This window comes from Dermochelys coriacea, chromosome 11 (genome assembly GCF_009764565.3).
Source record: "Dermochelys coriacea isolate rDerCor1 chromosome 11, rDerCor1.pri.v4, whole genome shotgun sequence".
NCBI classification, from domain to species: Eukaryota; Metazoa; Chordata; order Testudines; family Dermochelyidae; genus Dermochelys; species Dermochelys coriacea.
In genome coordinates this window covers 40,612,400-40,635,540 of record NC_050078.2, presented here as the reverse complement: position 1 = coordinate 40,635,540, position 23,141 = coordinate 40,612,400, and the positions used below count along the sequence as shown (strand labels likewise).

The following is a 23,141-nucleotide window of genomic DNA, read 5'->3' as shown; positions in this document are numbered from 1 at the left end:
ACACGGCTGCTACTCTGAATCTTGACCCTTGGTAACTGTAGAATTATCAGCAATGATGGTGAAGGGTGTTGGAGTAGGAAGAGAACTCTCTCAGCAGCTGGCCCATGGACATGGAAAACACTTCCTCAAGAAGAAGTGGTGTTTTTGCCCAAATAAATCTGTTAGTCTTTAAGGTGCGACCAAACTCCTTGATGTTTTTGTGGATACAGACTAACATGGCTACCCCGTGATACTTCCTCAAGAGAAGCTGAGGATAAATGTGGAGTTTACCATACCTTAATGTTTAAAATAAAGTCAGTGTATGTTAAGAATGTTTGTTAAAGTTCTGCAAAAATAAAAGGAGTATTTGTGGCACCATAGAGACTAACAAATTTATTTGAGCATAAGCTTTCGTGAGCTACAGCTCACTTCATCGGATGCATCCTTGGTCTGCATCCAATGAAGTGAGCTGTAGCTCACAAAAGCTTATGCTCAAATAAATTTATTAGTCTCTAAGGTGTCACAAGTACTCCTTTTCTTTTTGCGGATACAGACTAACACGGCTGCTACTCTGAAACCTGTTAAAAGTTCTGTAATTGTGCACTTTTATCGGAGTACACTGTTAGCCTCACTGGTGTAATGTGTGCGGTGAGACCAAGCTTCAATTCCCTTCCTCTCTCCCTTGTTCCCTGTGCTTTGGGCAGGTTGTTAACCTCTTCATTGCTTGAGTTAGTGTTAGGTACAAAACATCCCCCCAACCATTCCCCTCACCCAGTGCTGGCTACCTCCTCTTACACTCTTTTGGCTTAAAATACAACCAGATTGTGAACTCCTTACAGTGATGGGCAGTTAGTCACACAACTAGTCCCACTGTCAACCGTGTTACTAACTCCCACAATTTATCATGAGCCTTGTGTGTTTTAATATTTTTCTGAAAGCCCCAGCTGCTGAAATATGATGTTGCATGAGAAACTCAGCTTTCATTAAAAAAACAAACAAACCCAAAAGGTGAGATTCTAGTCCTCAGGGTTGTGAAGAAAAGCATGAAAATATACAAGTGCAGTCTGGGAGGTAGGAGGGTCCCAGAGTTTGGGCTGCAGCCTGAGCCTACACATCTGCACCACAACTAAATAACCCCTTAGCGTGAGCCCTGTGAGCCTTAGTCGGCTGGCATGGACCAGCTGCGGGTTTTTAATTGAGGTGAGTCTTTAATTATTTATCCACAGTGAAACAGCTTCAGTAGGAAGGACTGGATGATACCCACATCAGAATATTTCATAGCCCCGTGTTTAAGGTGCTTTCCTGAAGGGTGGGAGACCCCTGTTCAAATTTTTTGTCCCCATCAGGCTGAGAGGGGAAATGAGTCTGGGTTATCTCCCGCAACCCAAGTGAGTTTTCTAACCACTAGGCTAAAAGTTATAAGGTAAGAGGTGGAGGCATCACACCACCTCCTTCTCCTCCTCTGGCTGTTCTGTGTGGAGTTAGGCAGGTGCCTAATTCATTCCTGCAAGAAATGGCTTAAGTGCCTAAGCTCCCTGACTCCAAGAGATGGTTTCCTCATTGGGGATACCAAGCAGTGAGAGGTGCCCCCTGAAGCCTAAACTGAGGTGTCTAACTGCATTTAAGCACTGCTATACAACTTCTTTGTATGCATGTTAATAATTTTCTGATACAATCTGCCTCGATAAAGGGAAACTATACATATAAATCTACTATATGGCCACTTTTATTTAAGCTTGAGTTTGTTAAAATGTCAGAATACTTCTATTTCTGCAAGAATTTTTTTTTCCAGATGTCACTGAAGAGTGTATGTCCTGGAGCCCTCCTAATGTACCAAGAAACGATGTTACTTTTTATTTCAGATTAATACATCATTCTTAAGAAATCTGCAGCTCTGTTGTATGCTGACATGAGGTGAGGATGTTAGACAGTTTGAGAGGTGTCACTTAGAAAGTGAGGGGAAAAGATCTGTAAGGTCCCTGGGATGTACAGATCTGAAATCAAACTTGCTACATATGTAGTATACTCCTCACCTCCTACTGGATATAAACATCCTCACAAATACAAGAGTAACTAGGATGGGGACTAGAGGACCAGGAAATAAGACTTCTTCACACATTTATGGAACAATTACAAAATAACTATGAAGAAATTATGAAACTGCAGGTTGCATGCCTGGTTACATAAGAATGGTCATAGTGGATCAGACCAATGTTTCTTCTATCCCAGTAACCTGTCGCTGACAGTGGCCAGTGCCAGACATTTCAGAGGGAATGAACAGAACAGGGCAATTTCAAGGGATCCATCCTCTGTTGTCCAGTCCCAGCTTCTGGCAGTTGGAGGTTTAGGGACACCAAGAGTATGGGGTTGCATCCTTGTCCATCTTGGCTAATAGCCATTTATGGACCTATCCTCCATGAATTTATCTAATCCTTTTTTGAACCTAGTTATATTTTTGACCTTCACAACATCCCATCACAATGAGTTCCATAGTTGACTGTGTGTTGTGTGAAGTACTTCCTTTTGTTTGTTTTAATCCTGCAGCCTATTAATTTAATTGGGTGACGTCTTGTTCTTGTTACGTGAAGGGGTAAGTGACATTTCCCTATTCACTCTCTCCATACCATTCATAATTTTATAGATCTCTCTCATATCCCCTTTTAATCATCTCTTTTCTAAGATAAACAGTCCCAGTCTTTTTAAGCTTGCCTCATAGATGAAGATGGTAGCCTTGAGAATCATGGCATTAATAATCAAAGCTGTCCTCAGCAGTAAATTGCATTTACAAATTATAAACTACTAACACTGAGTTCCCTATATACCCAAAACTCTCACTGAAGTCCATGGGAGTTTTGGGTGTGCAGGGAATGAGGAATTAGGCCTTATGTTTGTAGCTGTGCCTTAATACCAACTACTCAATACATTTAAATATATTAATACTATATTAGCTATAGATTAAAAAAATCATATCTACAAATTATATACAGTACTGACATACCATACCAGACCATTATTGTTGCTAAATATTTATACTATTGTAGCACCAAAAGGCCCCCAACAGGATTGAGACTCCCTTGTTTTAGGTGCTGCACAAACACATCAGAGATGGTTCTAGCCCTGCAGCATTTAGAATCTAAGAATACATGTGACAGATAAAAGGTCTGAGGAAAGGGAAACAAATATATGCAATTTGTGAATACATTTGGATTATCTTTATTATTATAATTAGACAAAGTACCCACTATCTGTATCTGCCCCTCAAGCCATCATTAACTGGCTGATTTCTCATAGGCATGGAAGCAGAGATGGGTTTTGAGAAGAGACAAGGAGGAAAATGTTGTGGCAGTGTGGGATGGAATTCCATGCACATATGTGGATAGGTGGTGATGGTGAGGTCTGTGTATGGGAGAGTCAGTGCAGCAGGTAGGGCTGTGTTAGGGGCATATGGGAAGATAGTGGGGAGGTGTGTGTGTGTATGTGGGGGTGTCAATGCAGCAGGCACAACTGCACTGTGCAGGATCAGTGCAGAAGACACAGCTGTGTTAGGTAGAGGGGTGATAGGGTCTATGCAGCAGACACAACTGTATTCTGTGGCTGTGTGGGGCAAAGATGGTAGCATGTATATGGGGGGTGTCAGTGCAGAAAACAGGGCTGTGTAAATTGTGGAGGGCTGCCGCAGGCAGGGCTATTAGGTACATGGGGGTGGTCAATGTAGCAGGCATACCTGTGTGAAGTGTGGGTGGCTGTGTGTGTGGCGGGGGGGGGTCAGTGTGAGCTGTGGGAGGTTGTGTGTGTGTGTGTGAGAGGGTAAGTACAGCAGGCAGGATGGGGTAGGCTGTAGTGCATGTCGGGGGTCAGTGCAGCAGGAAGGGTGGTGTGAGGGGTTAGAGTGTGTGTGGGTCAGTGTAGCAGGCAGGGCTGTGTGAAGTGTTGTAGTGTGCGTGTGTAGGGCACCAGTGCAGCAGGCAGGGCTCTGAGATGGGGCGATTCTGTACATGGGAGGGGCGTCAGTGAAGCGGGGGTCAGTGAAGCAGGCAGGGTGGTGTGAGGAGCTGTAGTGCGTATGGGGGTTCAGTACAGCAGCCAGGGCAGTCATGTGGACGAGGGTGAAGGGGTGTAGTGTGTGTGTATGGGGGGGGAGGGGTTGTAGTGTGTGTGTGTGTGTGGGGGGGAGAGGCTGTAGTGTATTGTGTGTGTGTGTGTGTGTGTGTGTGTGGAGGGGCGGGGGAAGGTGTCAGTGCCCCTGCCGGCGGGGGGAGATCAGGCAGAGCCGGCCGGCAGGGGCAGGTGTACGTGCGGCTTCCCTGCCCTGCCCTGCCCTGCCCGGCGCGCTGGAGGTGCGCGGCGCTCGCTGCTGGTGGTGGTTGCGCATGACCCCTCCCCGCCCGCCCGCTCGCTCCCTCCCTCCCGGCGGCGGAGGTTAGCCTGAGCCTCAGACACAGGCGGCTGCTCGGCAGCAGCCGCGGCGACGCAGTGCAGAGGTGCGGGCAGGTTGCGCCGGCCCTGAGCCCTGTCTCCTTCGCGCCCCGCCTCTCTCCGGAGCCCTCTCGCCGCGGCGGCCTCCTCTCCCCGGTGTCGGGCCGGCCCCCCGGCCATGAGCGCGGCGCGGGGTGTCCCCCCGCCGCGCCGCCTCCCCCGCCGCCCCCGGCGGCTGCCGGGCTCCAGGAAAGTAGCTTGATGAGTGTCCAAAGTAGCAGTGGAAGTTTGGAGGGGCCGCCATCTTGGTCCCGGCTCTCCACGTCCCCACCGAGCCTGCAGGGCTGCTCCTCGGCGGCGGCCTCCCTGCTGCACAGCGCGCCGCCCGGCAAGCCGCCCAAGGAAGGTAAATAGCGCGCTCCGTGCCCATGGCGCTGCGAGGGGGGCCCGGCCCTCAGGGAGGGGCCCAGCCGCCGCTGCCGGAGGCCAGTCCCAGGCTCGTAGGGCCGGGTGCGCGGTGACTGGGGGTGAGGGCCGGCGAGAGACTTGTCCTCCTCCTCGGGGTATTGCCCCTTCAGTACAGGGGGGACCCTCCCTTCTCTTGAGGGACAATCGGGAGACACCCCCGGTCCCTAAATCCAGCAATCTCTCCCCCATCCCTATTTGTTAGCAGTAAAAGCGTTTTGATATTCTCCTCCCCCCATCTTTTCCAGGGCTACGGCGGGGGATTGATTAATGTTTGTTCATTTCTTTGACAGTCCTTATAGAAAGGGCTAAGTGCACGTGTTAATTTTTCATCCCTTCTCTGTGATTTTTATGGCAGAGACTTGCATCCTCTGTTCCTTTCCTTTCCAAATTTTATTCTCCACCTTGTATTACAAAGTAAAAGTGATTTGTTAGATGTATTGGGTGAATGTGGCTGTGGTTGCTTAATGGAATGGGTCGGGTCCTTTTGGCATCATGGAGGTGGAGTAGAAAAAGAGACCGAGATCAAGGAATTTGTTCCCATCGGGGAGACACTTTTCTGAGCAGCTAATTTGGAAGACAAAAGTGACACGAGACCTTAATACCACCACAGAATGACTGCAACTTTCTCCTTTCCTCCATCACATCTTAGATGATGATATTTTTCTCCTCCCCTCCCCTGCTCCTCCCCTCTTGTGTTATACCGACAGTGAGAGCAGGGTGTTGTGGGTGTTTTCAGGGAATATCTGTATGAAGGTTATGTGCAAACAAGTCTCTTTTTATTCTGTTTCAGTTATTGTCCATTTTTCTTCCTTGCACTTGAAATACATTGCCACAAGATGTAGCAATTATACAGGTAGTGAAATGCTCAGGGCTTTTAACTAAAATGACTGCTTGCTATATACCAGTTACTGCTGGAGAAGTTTTATACCCAAATGCATATATTTGGAAAGGAAAAAATATGCATATTAAGCAATTGTATAATTTGACTTGGATGTTTGATTCAGTACTGAAGGCCTCAGAATATTGAGTGCTTCTGTTGTCTTGTATAGAGAACACTGGTAGCCACGCTCAAAACTTTCAAACTTAAAATAGGCTATTAAGGTCTTAGAGAGAAAATGGATAGCTTCGTTTAGAGGACACTTGTGCAGTACTACAAGTTTTATCAGTGAACAATGTAAAGACTTGACAATGTGTTCAGCCCCTTGAAAATGTTTAAGAACGAGTGTGTTCTCAGTCTCCATGCCAGTAATTGTTAGACTTGCATCATTCCTTGTGACTTTTGCACATGCTCCTAGATCTGAGACTGGCATGAATACCCTCCAGAAGATGTATGGAAAGGTTGGATGTATGGCATATGTTAAAGAGGGTGAGTAAAGTGGCAAGAATTTTGTACTCTTGCCCCCTCAAGCTGAAACTTTAATAAGAGAAGACAGTGGTTTGTGTTTTATATATATAAAAATGTTTGGACTAGATTTACCAGGCTTAGAATTGTACATATTTTACTTTGTGAATTTTTTTTAGGCAATATATTTTTGGATGCATTTATTCACCTGTCATAATTGGGATACTTGGTATATAAATCTTAAATTACTGTTGCAGTGTTAAGTTTATAATTTTTTGTTAATGAGTGAGAAACATAAGTGCTGCTTGAACAGCCTTGACAATAACAATACACAGAGGCATAATTTTACATTTATGTTTCTTAGCATTTAAAATTGGTTAACAGTATTACTATTTTTTTCTGGCTACAGTAATTTAGGTTGTGCAGTTCAGAGGTTAGAGAGCATCTACAAAACCTGCTCTGTGCTTCAGCATAGCATAGTGTATTTACGTACTATAGTAATATCATTTATTCCCTGTGTGAAAACAGCAGACTCTGCTTTTGCCTCTTCCTTACTGTAGAGTTACTGAATTATTTCTGTCTTTTAAAAGAATGTGAGATATAAACAGTCCTTGGGGTTGTTTTTTTTAATATACATCTCTACCCATTGGGCATTAACACTACACCTTACATTAACGCAAAGGAAACTTGCATGTCAGAAGAACCTCACATCAAGGTAATATGTCCCATAAAATAAAAATTAGCTATTTAACAATGGACTCGCACTATTTTCCATTTATGCACATCAATAAGCTCTATAAATGAGTGATGGTTTGAAAGTTCTGTTAGGTAATAGATTCATAGCTGTTTGTTCTCTCGTTGATTAGTGCTTGTAGTTCCCAGTGATGTTAATGCAAGTTACTTACAGAATCATAGAACTGGAAGGGACCTCAAGAGGTCATCTAGTCCAGTTCTTCTTGCTTGTCTTGAGTAGAGCCTGAACCTGCATGTCCATGCTAGGTTAGGGGGTCTGTTTATGTTTTGTATATGTTCGTGTGAATAATAATTTAGGTTGGCTGATACTATCAGGTATGACACACTCAATATTAAAATGAGCTTTGCGTCCTGTTCAGATGTGTTGATGGTAACGCCAGTCCAAGTCAGAGCTGCGCCTATGCATTTGAAGGCAGCATGGGAACTTTATTGGATACATCATTAATGTTATGATTTATCCATTCAGTCTATATGATTCATTTTGAAAGTTGAACCTGCCAAATCGCATGCACTGGCTCCTAAAGTGTCTAATTCATTAACAACAAAATAATAATAAAACTGACATTCAGAGTTGGGAAGTTCCAAAAATGTTCTCTAAAGCTCTTGTACAGACTCCATCATGACTTTTTTTTTAACGTAATTATGTCCAAGAAATTATTAAAAAGCAGGAGTACCTCATTAATAATCAAGAGCAACTGCGTAGAGAAGACAGGACCAAATTAAAACAGAAATTAAACTAAACTTGAATTTTCTTCTATGGGGTGTTACATAGTTAACTGAAAATATTTCTAGGGATATCTTAAAAGTCATGCTTGCATCTAAGGATCTGATCCTCTAAAATCCTGTCATCGCCCTTTCCTATTTGCATATATGTGTAATCAGTACTTGTATGTTATTTACATACATCAAACCTTAACTCTATCTCTTGTATGTATGCATTATAGTTTTTAATTGATGTGCTATTTCTCAATAATACCACATATTACAACTTTTCTATCAATTCTGATATGCATGTGTACTGTCTTATAGTACTATATACTGCTGTGTATTACAGTAACTTGTATGAGAGATACTTGATAAAATATATATGGGAGTCCTACAAGATGCACCTTCAAGAATATAAAACTATTATTTTGCATTATTTGAGATATAAGTATGTGATTATGTAACTAAAGCTTGTGCCATAATACATAAAACCAGTACAGATTTAAGGTAGCACTACAACCTTAAATTTGGAAATGTTGATTTTTTTTTTGATGCTGTAGCTATGACTAGCATTCCTTTAAAGTGGTTGTGTTTTTTTTTGTTTTTTTGGTTTTTTTTTTTTTTTTTTTTGGAACACCCTATTTTGTGCCATTTACTAGGTATGTAGCAAGGAGACACGTGGTTGTGCAAGTTATAGTCTACAAGGTATGCAGAGGCTGAGGGTGATGGAATGTATTTGAATACCTTATGTTGTTTTATTGTGTGTCGCGCAACATCTGTTACTTAAGTACTTATCAAATATTGCTGTTGGTAGTGAAAACTTCAGTAAAAAGCAAAAGGCCAGATTCTGCTCTAAATTACAGTGGTATACGAGTGTTGTATATCTGAAAATCACCAGTGTAATGTAGTAGAATTTGACCAAAATTTAATGCACATGATTACTAGTTAGGCAGAAATGTTTTGTATGTATTAAATTGATACAACTTTGCAAATATTTAGACATTCGAGGAGTTCCTATAAAAATACTGACAGACGTTGGCAATTTTTTCCCTTAAGTTTCTTGACAAATATTGACAGGTTTCAGAGGAGCAGCCGTGTTAGTCTGTATTCGCAAAAAGAAAAGGAGTACTTGTGGCACCTTAGAGACTAACAAATTTATTAGAGCATAAGCTTTCGTGAGCTAGCTGTAGCTCACGAAAGCTTATGCTCTAATAAATTTGTTAGTCTCTAAGGTGCCACAAGTACTCCTTTTCTTTTTGACAAATATTAATACTTATTATTATTTGTATTCCTATAGCACCCATACTATGCTAGGTGCTGTCCGTACAAACATGAAAACTCAGTCCCTTCCCTGAAGAGTACCCAATCCGGGCAGTGTTTCCAAATGCAGGTTTGCCTTGTGCATGGTACATATAGAGCAGGGGTTTTCAAACTGGGGGTCTTGAGGTTATTACCTAGGGAGTCGCGAGCTGTCAGCCTCTACCCAAATCCCACTTTGCCTCCAACATTTATAATGGTGTTAAATATATAAAAAAGTGTTTTTAATTTATTGGGGGGGGTCTGACTCAGAGGCTTGCTATGTGAAAGGGGTCACCACTACAAAAGTTTGAGAACCACTAATATAGATTGTTGTTCATAGGTATGAACATAAAGGCCACCTATTCATAGTGGTTCCTTGTCTAAATTAAATTTTAAATACATGTATACTTGGGCAACTTTCAGGGATTTTTTTTTCCTGTTATGACTTGTGTGAAGTGTAAAACTCAACAATGGCAAATTAGTTACAGGTAAATTCTTAGCAAGTCCACAGTCTCTTGTTGTTTCTTGACATCTAGTGGGAGATGCGTTTTGAGTTTTGAATTGTTTTATTTTACTTTATTTTATTTGACTTTGAAGAAGTCAGTTGACATAAGACAATGCAAGAAATCTGGGAGGTATTTCAGATTTCACGGTGATACTTTGCTTTTACTTTGTTTTAAAATGTGAATGAATGCAGCACTCATGAAAGAAAAGGTTTAATGTTGGTACTGGCTTATGCTTCCCTACATACCTTTACCAGTGTGCTCAGCTTCTTGTTGTAGGTTTCCCATTAACAAGCTGCCATGACATATATGGATTTGTGATGTGCACAAAATGAGGAATGGGAAAGGTCACTAAAATCATTTGTATCTTTGCCCTTTATGGGGGTGCATTACAGGAGTTCTTACCTGACCAAATTCTCTGCTTCTGCTGGCTTCCAACTTGTAGCTAGCTACACTTTCCCCTTTTCTGTACACCTTTGGAGGAAAGTACTAACACTTCAAACTTTAGGAAGTCAAAACGAGGAGAACTACATTCTTACGTCCTTTCTGTAGGAAATGAGCCCCTATCTTGTGTAAATACCCAAGATACTTACTCAGATTTGCAAGTGTCGGACTCTCTTTCTCTTGACCTAAGATTTTTGCCAAATAGATTCCCCTCAGGATATAGATGGAGACTTTTGTAAGTATTCAATATTGCGTGGCCAAGGAAATGTCTTCCCCTTTCGTCCACGGTTTCTCTCTGGACTGTTGGATTGGGTCTCCCCTTTTGTGGATTTTCTAGGATTTCCAGGATTAGGGCTCTTATCCAGTGTCCCTTAATATAATTTGTACAAAAATTAAAAAACAAACCAATCACCCATGGGAAATTTCATTAAGATGAAGGAAAGGCTGCAGGTAGTCCACAACATTGGTTTGAGCAAATGTTATCTTTCAAGAATGTTAGTTTTACCAGTACACACACAAACTTCAGAAAAACCCAGGAAATTCAGAATTGAGATGAAATTTTACAAAAAAACAAAACCTTTGGAAGTATGAAAATTCATAGTGAAGGTAGCCAAGTTACATTAACTCTGCCTCATGTTGATTCTAGGCTACTATTTTTCCTTCTTTGCATGTAGAGCATAAAAACTTGGCATTACAGAACACTGCACTCTATAACTTTGATACTGTTTTTCTTATACAGTAACTAAAATCTAGCACATAATATTTAAATGTAGTTGAATTGACATTCTTGGCCTATATTCTATAGAATATAGGCATTATATTACTAGATAATTTTATTAGTACAGCACCTTGTGCATCATTAAAAGTGATGTGCATCTATCTGAGCTAAACTTTCACCACTTATTGTTAAGTGCTTAGTACTGTAAATAAACAAGTTAAGAGGAACTGTCAAAGTTCCTTCCCCACTCTGAACTCTAGGGTTCACATGTGGGGACCTGCATGAAAAACCCCCTAAGCTTATTTTTACCAGCTTAGGTCAAAACTTCCCCAAGGTACAAACTATTTTACCTTTTGCCCCTGGACTTTATTGCTGCCATCACCAAGCGTCTAACAAATATATAACCGGGAAAAAGCCCGCTTGGAAATGTCTTTCCTCCCAAACCCTACACCCCCTTTCATGGGGAAGGCTTGATAAAAATCCTCACCAATTTGCATAGGTGAACACAGACCCAAACTCTTGGATCTTAAGAACAATTAAAAAAGCAGTCAGGTTCTTAAAAGAATCACCTCTGTAAAATCAGGATGGTAAATACCTTACAGGGTAATCAGATTCAAAACATAGAGAATCCCTCTAGACAAAACCTTAAATTACAAAAAGACACAAAAACAGGAATATATATTCCATTCAGCACAACTTATTTTATCAGCCATTTAAACAAAACAGAATCTAACGCATATCTAACTAGATTGCTTATTAGCCCTTTACAGGAGTTCTGACCTGCATTTCTGCTCTGGTCCCGGCAAAAGCAATACACAGACAGAGAGAATCCTTTGTTTCCGCCCCCCTCCAGCTTTGAAAGTATCTTGTCTCCTCATTGGTCATTTTGGTCAGGTGCCAGCGAGGTTATCTTTAGCTTCTTAATCCTTTACAGGTGAAAGGGTTTTTTCCTCTGGCCAGGAGGGATTTAAAGGTGGTTAGCCTTCCCTTTATATTTATGATGAACGTACTAGATGACTTCGAAAAACGGTGTTAATATTCTGTGCACAAAGTGCAGGCATTAAGTGGATTCACTTAAGAGTGGTAATATACACTTCAAAAAAATTTGCTTCTAAGTTGTCTTATCTGCTGCTTAGTGTTAATTTTAAGCGTATCACTAACTGCAAGCTTAGGCCTTGTCTACACACACTTTTTATACTGGTTTAACAGTTTCAGATAGAGGGTTGATTTTTTTTTTTTTTAACCAAAATGGTTAAATTGATAGAACATTACAGCTGTGTCTAGAGGTTATAAATGCTCTTTTATACCGATATAACTGCACCCATGCTAAGGGGTTGTAATGCTTTATACCTGTACAGTTAAATTGGAACAATCTTGTGTGTAGACATGGCTCTACTCAGTCGTCCTTCAGGTACTAGCTACCGCAGGTATTTGTTGCTTCCTGATACACAATGCAAGGATAAGAATGTCATAACAGAACTTTGTGATGTCAGTACCTTAAACTCTATTGCACTATCCATTTTGGGTTTTTTTTCAGCGAAGGGGAACATTTTTTTTTTCTTCTACTGACATAATTACAGATGACCACTTATTTTAAAGGTAACATAATCTGCAAATATCTTTCAGAATGAAAAATCCTGAGAAGTATACTATGCATTCTGTATGACACCAGACAGAGTTAAAAGTTAAATTTCACATTATTTTTTGAAGGTCAACAAAGCCCAATCATACTGTGTACTAGTGGGCCTTGCTTGGTATTAGTCCAGCATGCACTTTACTGGCATTTTCAAATAAACAAACAATCACTGATGGCTGGTTGGCACACTAATCTGCCCAAAGTAATACTGTAACTAACCCCATTGAAGAGGTCACTGTGAGTATTGTGTTATCCCAAATCCTTTTAGATACTTGGTAATTTTCTGAGCCTTCTCTATACTAGAAAGGGTTTGCTAGTATAGCTTGTATCCGTCCCCTAAACAAGTCCTTTGTTGGTATCTCTTATTTTTCTTGTTTAGAAGCATCTACACTAAGGCTTATATCAACAAAAGCTGTCAGTCACCCCCCTCGCCCCCCTGACCAACGTAGCTTTGCTGTTTTAAAGTTTTAAGTATAAATCAGGCCTCAGACGCATATGATATAGACACTCCAAGCACTGTGGTTAACAAATTTAACTTTTGGTGGCTTCCCAGTAAACAATTCACATGCTTCTAGTAGGTACAGGAGAATTGTTCAGTGTGATTGGCTGGAGAGAGGATGCTCATACCCTAGGTATAAATCTTAAAGGTTAATTACAAAAGGAAAGTAAAGAACTTCCAGACTACATATGCAAAGGCAACCCAAAAGAAGAATACCAAAGGTTCTTTGCCTTAAATGCCCAAGCTGCTGCTTGTAGCCCACATGATTCGGAGAGAAAGAAACAGTAGTAGACTTGGTTTCAGCTTTGGTGGTGGTGTGCTTCTGGTGCTTCGATGGTTACATCAGGGGCTCCTCTATTGTCACTCTGCCATCCATTCAATTGTTGGTCTATGTCCACTGCTGAATGGCTTCTGCTTCTGGGCAGGACAGACTATGTGACACACCCTGTTCCCTACACTCCTTTGGCTGAGACTGGCTTAACTCCCTGCCTGCTACTCAATTCCCCCAACCCCCTCTCCTCTGCACTAGATTTTCTATTTCTCAGCAGTTCCGCTGAGTCTGTTCCAACCGTCTATCTATTAAGCTACAAAGCCTCCTTGCTGGGTTGCTGTCCCTTTCTCAGCCTTGCACTCTGCCATGCTCTTTCCACACCCAGAGACCCTCTGATCCTCCTAGTCCTAGCTATTCTAGGCTCTGTCTGTGACCATTTATCAGGCATTGCTACCTTGCCTTCCTGCCACTGTCTCAAACCTGCTGCTTACATGCAACTGGCCTTCAGGCAATTCCTGGTTGTTTTGTTTTGAGACCTCAAATATACTCTACTGTCTTGTTAATGATTTGGGTCCCTGTCCTGGATGACCAGAAGCCAAATCCTGTCTCTCCAAGTCATTCTAAATACAGGTAATGGGAGAGGATGCATCCAATAATGAATTAGCAGCTTATTACAAATCAGGTAACACAGTAAAAACAAAATAAACTTCTCTTTAACTTTATTTTAAGATTAATTAAAAAACTAAACATAATTGAAAATTATAGTGAAAAAGGGGTTTACTCTTTTAGGCAGGCAAGTGAATATTATATTGTAAGATGGCTTAGTTGGCATTGGTGATTTAACATGACAAAATTTCTTGTAAATTACATTGTTGTAATTACCTATTGTGCTTTTACAAAACTTTAAGGAGATCCATTCTTTTAAACAACACAACAAATCTCATGTTTGCTCTGCATCTTTTAAGGGCTGAAGTTTTTAAATCCATGATTTGAGGATTTCAGTAATTCAGCCAGAAGTTATGGGTCAATTACAGGAGTGAGTGGGCGAGGCTCTTTGGCCTGTAATGTGCAGGAGGTTAGAACTGATGGTCCCTTCTGGACTTTCTATGAGGGTATAATAACTCTTTTGAAGTAGTTTTGCTTTTTAATATACTTTGCAAATATTTCTTCATACATTGTATGTAAAAATATATTTTAAAGCCATTATACTGGAGATTCTTTACCTTTTTGCAAAGGCATTAGATCTGATGAATAATGAACACATTTTAAGTCATAGTAACTCTAAATTGGCAGGAAAAACTTTATGGTAAACTGGTAACAAATTCTTCCAAATGTTTTTTGGTGAAAGATTTTTTGCTGTTGTTACAATAGATGTTTTAATAATTCTTTATTAAGCCAAAATTACTTTTACAGTCACTTTTTTTATATGAAAATAAAAAAACCCCAAACACTGACAATTCTCTTCAAAGTTTGGACCTGTTAAGAATGGCCAAAATAAAAGTTCTTAATATAAGAGCTAAGCTTAGCATTTTTCTTTTGAATTAGAATTTATGCTACAGTACAAAAATATTTATAATTTTAAAAACATATAGCATCTTCTAGATTATAAATCTGAATCAAGGAATGGTATATAAAGACATCAATAAAAGTGTATATTAAAAGCTCACCCCTAAAAAGCTAATGTAATTTTTTATAAGAACTAAAATAGTAAACTTGAGGCCCCTATCTTAATCACTTTTTTTATGTGTTTAAGACCAATCCCCATACAGTATTCCTAAAAGATGTTAAACTCTTATTAGGGCTTGTCTTCATGGGGGAAACCCAGGAAAGTTAAGGTGAATCAAAAGGTGTGAAATGAATGCACTTAAATTAAAGTGCTTTAAAACTTCTAACTTCTCCCGTGCCCCCCAAAATTTCTGAATTCTTTCATTCAGAAGTAAAGTGGCCTTAGTTCCCTGTAGCTTCATTCTCCTCCAAGATAAAGCAAACTAAAACCACTTTGGCTCCTGCGTGAGAGCATCCATGCAGGTGTTTAATGTGCTCCAACTAAAGTGCATTTGGGTCCTCTGGCAATCAGTGCATCCTATATGTTGGTATTAAGAACTGTAACCAAAAAACTCGGCCTCACTCCAGTTTATTTTAAATGGTTGAAATTTTCTCTTTTAAAGCAGCATTTGACAATAAGTCTATTGAAAACAAAATGTGGAAAATACACAAAACATTTGTAATCAAACATGTATTAACACATTTGTGTTATAACATGGCTCATGTGACATCTTTTTATTAAATTATGTTTGTAACTACTATGCACTACTCATGTAGCCATGTACTGGCTCTCTCCTGTGTTAAAATTTTAGGGGCTGGGGGGAACTATAAGCAATGGACTTGTATGTTTGCGTTCTTTTGTTCTGAAATCTTTATAGTAACTTTTGTATTCCTCTAAATGTCGTCTTGGTTGTTACATTTTGTTTTTGCATTTTTCTTGAGAAATAAACTGAAAACAAACAAATTTTTAATGAAAGGTAAACTTGGGGCTAAACAAGTTGTTCCTATATCGTTTGCACTGTCTTCCTATGCCTAAGAAGAAAGGCGTATGTATTTACAACTGTTTCTGAAACCGAAGCTGGCCTCTTGGGGAAGCTCAAAGAAGGCCAAGGAAAATGAAACATTTTTATTCTTAGAATCTTCTCTGCTAAGGACTTGTCATAAATCAAAGAGTCTATTGTAAATAGAATAGTCAATAGACTAGTCTGCTTTAGCTGAATTCTAAGTTGAAATGATGTACCAGGATGGAGAAATTAATAAGGTACTTGTTATTATTGCATGGTATATGCTACCAAAATGCACCATCTCCTTTTCTCCCTCAGGATCACACCTATAATTTTTTTCTGAACAGGGATCCTTCTACAGCTACCTCCTTGGTTTTGTATGTTTTAAGGTACATCAAGAGAGGTTTGACTGGTTTTTCTGTACTTTAGGTGAGGGCAGGACTTACAAGTTGGCGAAATAGAAGGTACTGTTCTAGGCAGTTGGTTTATCTTCATGAAGAGTATTTCTTTTGCTGTCTATAGCTAACTCTATTGTTACTAAATTAATTAGCATCTATTTATTCACAGAAATACGTTTTACTGCTGCTCTCCTTTTAAAAAAAGAAAAGTTAAACTAAGAGTTACAACTGGTTGCCATGTTATAGATTTAGATGCCATTTGGTTATGTTAATATTGCATCAACATTCACAAATATATTTAGCATGCGGAATATACTCTGAAGCAGATTAAAAAGATGTCTTGCAGATGTGCTATGTAATCTAGTACTGAATGTCAGGATATGCTTTCATAAATAACTGTCATAACTTAAGTGTATTGAGGAATGTAAAATTAGTATGAAAATATTGTTTTTGTTCATATTTATGAGTTAAAATAATAAAAGTTAAATGCAGTTTCCTGTTTAAAACAGTGGTTCTCAAACTTTTGTACTGGTGACTCCTTTCACATAGCAAGCCTCTGAGTGCGACACCCCTTATAAATTAAAAACACATTTTTATATATTTAACACTATTATAAAAGCTGGAGGAAATACGGAGTTTGGGGTGGAGGCTGACAGCTCCTGAGCCCCCCATGTAATAACCTCATGACTCCTTGAGGGGTCCCGATCCCCAGTTAGAGAACCCCTGGTTGGAAAATATATTTATATGTATAATTTATGTAAAAATTCTGAACTAGCAGTGCTTTTCTGAGCACATTAAATCCTCATTAATCTAATTTGAGTAATTGTGGCAAGCCCAGCCTCCTTTTAATTCTTCCTATCAACTACCTGGACTGAGTCCTTCAGTGAAGCAACTTCTTTGTAATTAAATTATGTTGTTAAATGATTGTGAGATAATACTAATCCCCATGAGTGCTGAAACCCAAAGCCAAACTATGAAGGGAAAATTTCATTGTCTTTGGGTACATCAACACTGCAATTAAAACCACATGGCTGGCCCATGTCAGCTGACTTGGGCTTGCAGGGCTCATGCAACTTGTGGTGTAGATATTTGGGCTGGGGCTGGGGCTCGAGCTCTGGGACCCCAGAGCCCAGGCTGCAGCCTGAGCCCAAACATGTACACTGCAGTTTAAAACCCCCATAGCCAGAGCCCTGTGAGCCCAAGGGTATGTCTTCATTACCCGCCGGATCGGCGGGCAGCGATCGATCCAGCGGGGATCGATTTATCACATCTATTCTAGACACGATAAATCAACCCCCTAGTGCTCTCCTGTCGACTCCTGTACTCCAGCGCCACGAGAGGCGCAGGCAGAGTTGATGGGGGAGCGGCCATAGTCAACTCACAGTGGAGATACCATGGTAAGTCGATCTAAGTACATCTACTTCAACTACGTTATTCACGTAGTTGAAGTTGCGTAACTTAGATTGATTTCCCCCTGCCCCTCCCCCCAGTGTAGACCAGGACCAAGTCAACTGAGAAGGATCAGCTGCAGGTGTTTAATTGCAGTGTAGAAATAACCTTTGATAGCATACTCCAAGGCCACGGTGTCTTGTCATTTGATATACGCTGTATATCCTAAAACATCCAAAGGGTTAATGCTAAGGAAAAATCAGTTTAAATTAAATGTATATATGTTCCTTAAAGTTGTAACTCCCTAGCACTTCAAGAACATTAGGTTTGTTACTAGATTTCTTTTTAATGCTGCAATATATTTGTTCTAAGCTTACTCTAGAACTTTACATTCAACTCAGACAAAATAGTTCAGAAATACTGCTAAAAATCAGTTCCGTTGCACCTCATTTGAAAAATTGGTTCTTGCTTTCACTTTTTCTTGAGTCAGCACCTGAAATGGGAAACAACTGTTTAATAATTGGCTCTTCAATTTAGCAGAGAAAGGTATAACATGATGCAGTGGCTGGAAGTTGAAGCTAGACAAATTCAGACTACAAATAAGGCTTAAATTCTTAATGGTGAGAATAATTAACCATTGGAACAATTTACCAAGGATTGTTTGATTGTCCATCATTGACAATTTTAAAATTCAGATCAAATGTTTTTCTAAAAGATCTGCTCTAGGAGTTATTTTGGGGACATTCTATGCTTGTGCTATACAGGAGATCCGATTAAATGATCACAGTGGCTCCTCCTGGCCTTGGAATCTATTCATCTATGAATGTAGGTCTGTTAAACCAACTAATTAATTAATAAGGTACAGATATTCCAAAATTCAGATATCAGATTGTATTCAAAATTGGTGTTGCCAATCCAAATATCTTGATTTTAGTTTTTCTGGTATTGCTGGCTTTTAAAAATAGGATTGTGAATTTTATTAATGTTTAAAGCAACATAGTCTGTTTTTGCATTACATTGCAATTGTGTATCTTGGTCTTCTCCACCCCACTTGTTGTGCTTGGAAGATGCACAAATACTTAGTTTCAAAATTAAGGGAGATCCTAGAGGCAGATAATAGTTTATCTCATAGAGCAGTAGTGAAGTCTCAGGCAGGTTGCTGGGGATAGCTATAGTGGGACCAATGCCATGCAATACAAATGGAATGCTTAGTCACCAAGGTTGACGGTCCTCTTTATGTCTCTCAATCTTAACTGTGTGCTTTTCCCTCTTCATATGAGTCTCTCTTCTCTCTGGAGCAAGAGGAAACAGCAGATGCAGTAGTGGGAATAAGATGTGAAGAAGGCAACTACAGCAGTGATTCTCTACAGCAAAGTGCTGTGTATCTGCTGCAGCCATTTCTCTCCCCAGTGGCTCATACAGCTGTAATGGCTTCTCAGGTGACATTGGTCCCACTACAGCTACCCCCAGGAACCTGCCTGAGACTTCACTACTGCTGCATGGGATTAATGATTCTTTGTCTCTGGTATCTACCTCCTGTAAATTTTAGTGATGGTGCCACTAGAAATAATGTAGTAGCTGTTTGTTAGGCTGTCTGTTTCCCCAAAGAGGCAGTGTTCTCCAACACAAAGTGTAGCCTCTTGGCTATACCCATGGGAAACTTTGCTCCTCCTGTGACTTCTCTCCCTGCCTTGGACTCTCAGGTAGATGGTAATCAAAATTAATTCTTAAAGAAGCCACAGTCTTTAGGAAACAAAGTCTTGGTGTGTTGCAAAGAAGTAGACAACAAAAAGGTACAGTAGAACATCAGAGTTACGAACACCTCGGGAATGGAGGTTGTTTGTAACTCTGAACAAAACGTTATGGTTGTTCTTTCAAAAGTTTTGCAACTGAATGTTGACTTACTACAGCTTTGAAACTTCACTACGCAGAAGAAAAATGCTGCTTTCCCTTTATATTTTTGTAGTTTACGTTTAACACAGTACTGTACTGTATTTGCTTTTTTGGGGGAGTGGGGGTGTGTGTGTCTGCTGCTCCTGATTTACTTCCAGTTCCAAATGAGGTGTGTGATTGATTGGTTTGTTTGTAACTTTAACTCTGAGGTTTTACTATAACATATTGCCCAGGAGTTTCACTGTTTTCCCAGCATCATCCCTCCGATATATGTAAAATCTAACCAGGGATACAAGAAGAACCTAAAAAGAAAAGGAGTACTTGTGGCACCTTAGAGACTAACAAATTTATTAGAGCATAAGCTTTCGTGAGCTACAGCTCACTTCATCCGATGAAGTGAGCTGTAGCTCACGAAAGCTTATGTTCAAATAAATTTGTTAGTCTCTAAGGTGCCACAAGTACTCCTTTTCTTTTTGCGAATATAGACTAACACGGCTGCTACTCTGAAAGAAGAACCTAAAGAAGGAAGAGATCATCCTGAGTCCAGATTTTGACATTAGCTTAGAGCAGCCCATGGTGATAGGGAAGTTTCTGACTTGCAGCCTTTTAACCTTTTCAAATTGGCAGAAAATCTTGATTTGTTGCCAGTCCAGTATTGTAAGTGACAAAAGTCAAGTAAATCCAAATGCAGGAGGAAGTTGAATTCAATCATCTTCACCTTGTTCATTGCCAGAGTAGGCAGAGCTTTCCTACTCAGATCAAGGGAAAGAGAAAGAAGCAACTGAAAATGGATCAGCCATCCACACCCCCACTTCCTCTGTGAAGTAACATAGAAGAGTCCAAGCCACTAAAAAATTGGGAAGTCCTCTCGTGCAAATCAATCTCTCCTCTGGATCTTAGATCATTCATTAAGAGGGCATAGGATAGGCTTGGTAGAGGAAGAAAATGTAGATCAGATTATAATTTCAGAATCTTTACTAGTGCCAAGTAAACAGCATGACTTGGGGGAACTACTGCTCAAAGAGTCAGATTGCCTGGTTGGGAGACTAGAGATTTGCTCATGGTTTGTTTGGTTTTTTTTGGGGTGGGGGTTGGAGAGACACAACTACCTCAGATGTGGTCTAGTGACAGCTTAAAATAGATAATTGATTAAATGAATAGGTACCCCCAAAGGAAATGTGTAGTATTTTGAAAAATCAAAAAATCCATAAAAGCACAAATGAGGTCATACAAGCCATCTAACATTTACTGATTGGGGCCAAAGAACTGGCCCCATTGATTGCAAGTGTATAGATCATTCATGATATTCTCTTTGGCTGCCAAAATGAATGGGGAACATACAGGCCATCTTGGATCCCAAAATGTTCAACAGATTCTCCTAAAAATAAGTAAGTTCAGGATGGAGATCTTAAAATGTGTAATAGCAACTTTAAACTCCTGTGAGTTCCTTTCATTGATAGACTTGTAATAAGTGTATCTCCACATTTCCATTGAGGGTGTGTCCTCACAAGTTACTTGCACTTCTGCTACCACTCAAGGCGCTTCCAGTACAGGGTCCTTTCTTCTGGTCTGTTGACCTCGTGTAGGGATTTTATCTAGGCCGTGCTTGAAGCCCTGTGCGAACACGGAATCCATGCCTGCCTGTTTCTGGACAGCTTACTCATCAACTTGCTGCAGAGTGAGAAACTGATCGTAGATTTGTGATTCAAGAAAGATGTGGAAGGGTGTACCTTTGTTATGTGAAGAGCAACTAAAGTCTATCCAGATAAGTCTGAAGTCTATAGAAAGTTATCTGCACTGCACCAGCCAGTAGTCAGAAACAAAAAAGATACCAAGGCTTCTGTGGTAAGGTGGATCAAAGCACTCAGCTTGGAATCAGTTTTACTCAAAAACTTCATATATTATTCTACTGAGAGCTGCAGATGAAAGATGAAATGTCAGGAGGGATTTTCTACTATTTAGAGAGCTAGCTTGGGAATCGGAAAACCTGCTTTGCCATAGACTTCCTCTGTGATAAGAGTACTTCCCCATCTCACTGAAGTGTTGAGGAGAAATACAGCAAGAAATTGTGAGCTGCTCAAATTCTATGATGGTAAGAGCTATATAAGTATCTGAGTGAGGTAGAAATGTGTCAGGACTACATTGTCCTCTTTCATACTCATCTTTCTGCTCATTCTCAAGATGCTGCTGTGTAGATATCCTGTCCTCTGAGGACACAATATATGGAAGGGGAGTCCTTCTGAATGTGTGATGCTTTTAGTAATCTCTGACTTCTCTATTGATACCAATTATTGCACATAGTTGTTCAACTAACTTTTCTTTCCCAGGATGACTTTTACTGCTGTGAACATCCCTCAGTTAAGTTGTTGGACACGAAAAGGACAGAGAAGGGTAAATTAGTTCTTGCCAAAGAATTTCTTGTATTCTTCATATCTCAAAGTGACTCTCTCTTGAAAGTTATTTCTAAGGAGAGACAGATTTAAGGTGTGTTTTCTTTAGATCTGTTGCCAATAGTTGAAGGCTATCTTGCAAACAGGTATTAGTTTAATTTTATAGCTATATTGAGTATTTTGGTTAATTAGAACTGTAGTATTTTAAAACTATAGAAGTTTGTGTACTGGGAACAGATCAGAAAGATAACGGTGCTGTGCCTCTTCTAGGACAGAACGTCTGGAGTGTCACCAGTTACCTACCAAGGAGGGAGAAGGAAATTCATTGTTAAAATTGTGGAATATAAAGGGTCCAAGAAAGGACATGTTCAAGAAAGAACAAATTTTCCCTCCTTTAGTGTTCTCTAGTGCTCTAAAATACAGTGAAATCTTATAAGTAATAGAAATAATTATTTTTAAAATTTCCATTTAAGACCAGGGCATTTTACAGTTGCTCTTCATTAAATTATATTTGATATTTTGAGTCTATTGGTTTTGTTGAAGATATTGTCTGAAGATAGAGCATGGAAGGCATTTTTTCAGTAAAATGTATTTTTATTTATTATAGGAGAATTCTCTATTCTGATAAACAAATGATTTAGCCTGCAATCCATTTAGAAAAATGTCTTTACTATATGGAAGCAGTAAATTACAAAATGTTGAATTAGTAACTCCAACAAATACTGAATCACTAGACCGGGGTCGGCAACCTTTTAAAGAAGAGGAACCATTTTTTTGTTTTTCTCTTTAACCAAAATATTTCGAGAGCAGCATCACAGGCAAAGCTACTTGTAGAGTTAGAATTTATCAACTAATAATAATTAAACATATTAAAGTTGCTAGTACTCACCAATACTTTTAATGCGACTTCTGCCATTTGAATTTGAATACCAACAGGAGTGGGCTCCGGGCTGGGGCAGGGGATTGGGGTGCAGGAGGGGGTTCTGGGTGCAGGAGATGGTTCTGACCTGGGGCAGAGGGTTGGAGTGCGGGGAAGGGTGTGAGATGCAGACTCTGGCCGGGAGGTGCTTACCAGGTGGCTCCCGGCTGACGGCGCAGCAGGGCTCTGGCCCCATGCCGCACCTGGAAGCGGCTGGCTGCTGGCACATCTCTGTGCACCACTGATAATGGGGGAGTTGGCTCTGTGCGCTGCCCCCACCCTCATCACCGTCATCACAGCTGGCCAATGGAAACTGCAGGGGTGGTGCTTGAGGCTGCAGGCAGCGCACAGAGACCCACTGCCCCCTCCCCTCAAGGGGTGCACAGAGATGTGCCAGCAGCCAGCCACTCCTGGGAGCGGTGTGGGGCCAGAGCCCTGCTGCGTTGCCAGCTGGGAGCCACCTCTGGTAAGTGCCTCCCAGCCAGAGCCTGCACCTTGCATCCCCTCAAAAAACAACTGCCCCCCAGGAGGCAGCCAAAGAGCCGCATGCTGCTCCAGAGCCGCAGGTTG

At 40.5% G+C, this 23,141-nt stretch overlaps 1 protein-coding gene across 4 annotated transcripts in view; it reads left to right on the top strand.

Moving 5' to 3' along the window:
* The first annotated feature begins 4,083 nt into the window (after positions 1-4,083).
* TLK1 (tousled like kinase 1) overlaps positions 4,084-23,141 on the top strand; it is a 133,696-nt gene continuing 114,638 nt past the window's right edge. The window contains exons 1-3 of one of the 4 annotated variants that reach the window (XM_043505269.1): positions 12,165-12,226; positions 20,862-21,107; positions 21,590-21,653. Coding sequence is in view for 2 of the 4 variants with exons in the window: in XM_038422364.2 (XP_038278292.1) it covers positions 4,657-4,801 (145 nt within the window). In the remaining 2 variants the exon portion in view is untranslated. Of the gene's footprint in view, positions 4,802-12,164; positions 12,227-20,861; positions 21,108-21,589; positions 21,654-23,141 lie in introns of those variants that run through there. The other 3 variants (XM_043505266.1, XM_038422364.2, XM_043505268.1) reach the window with 3 other exon arrangements.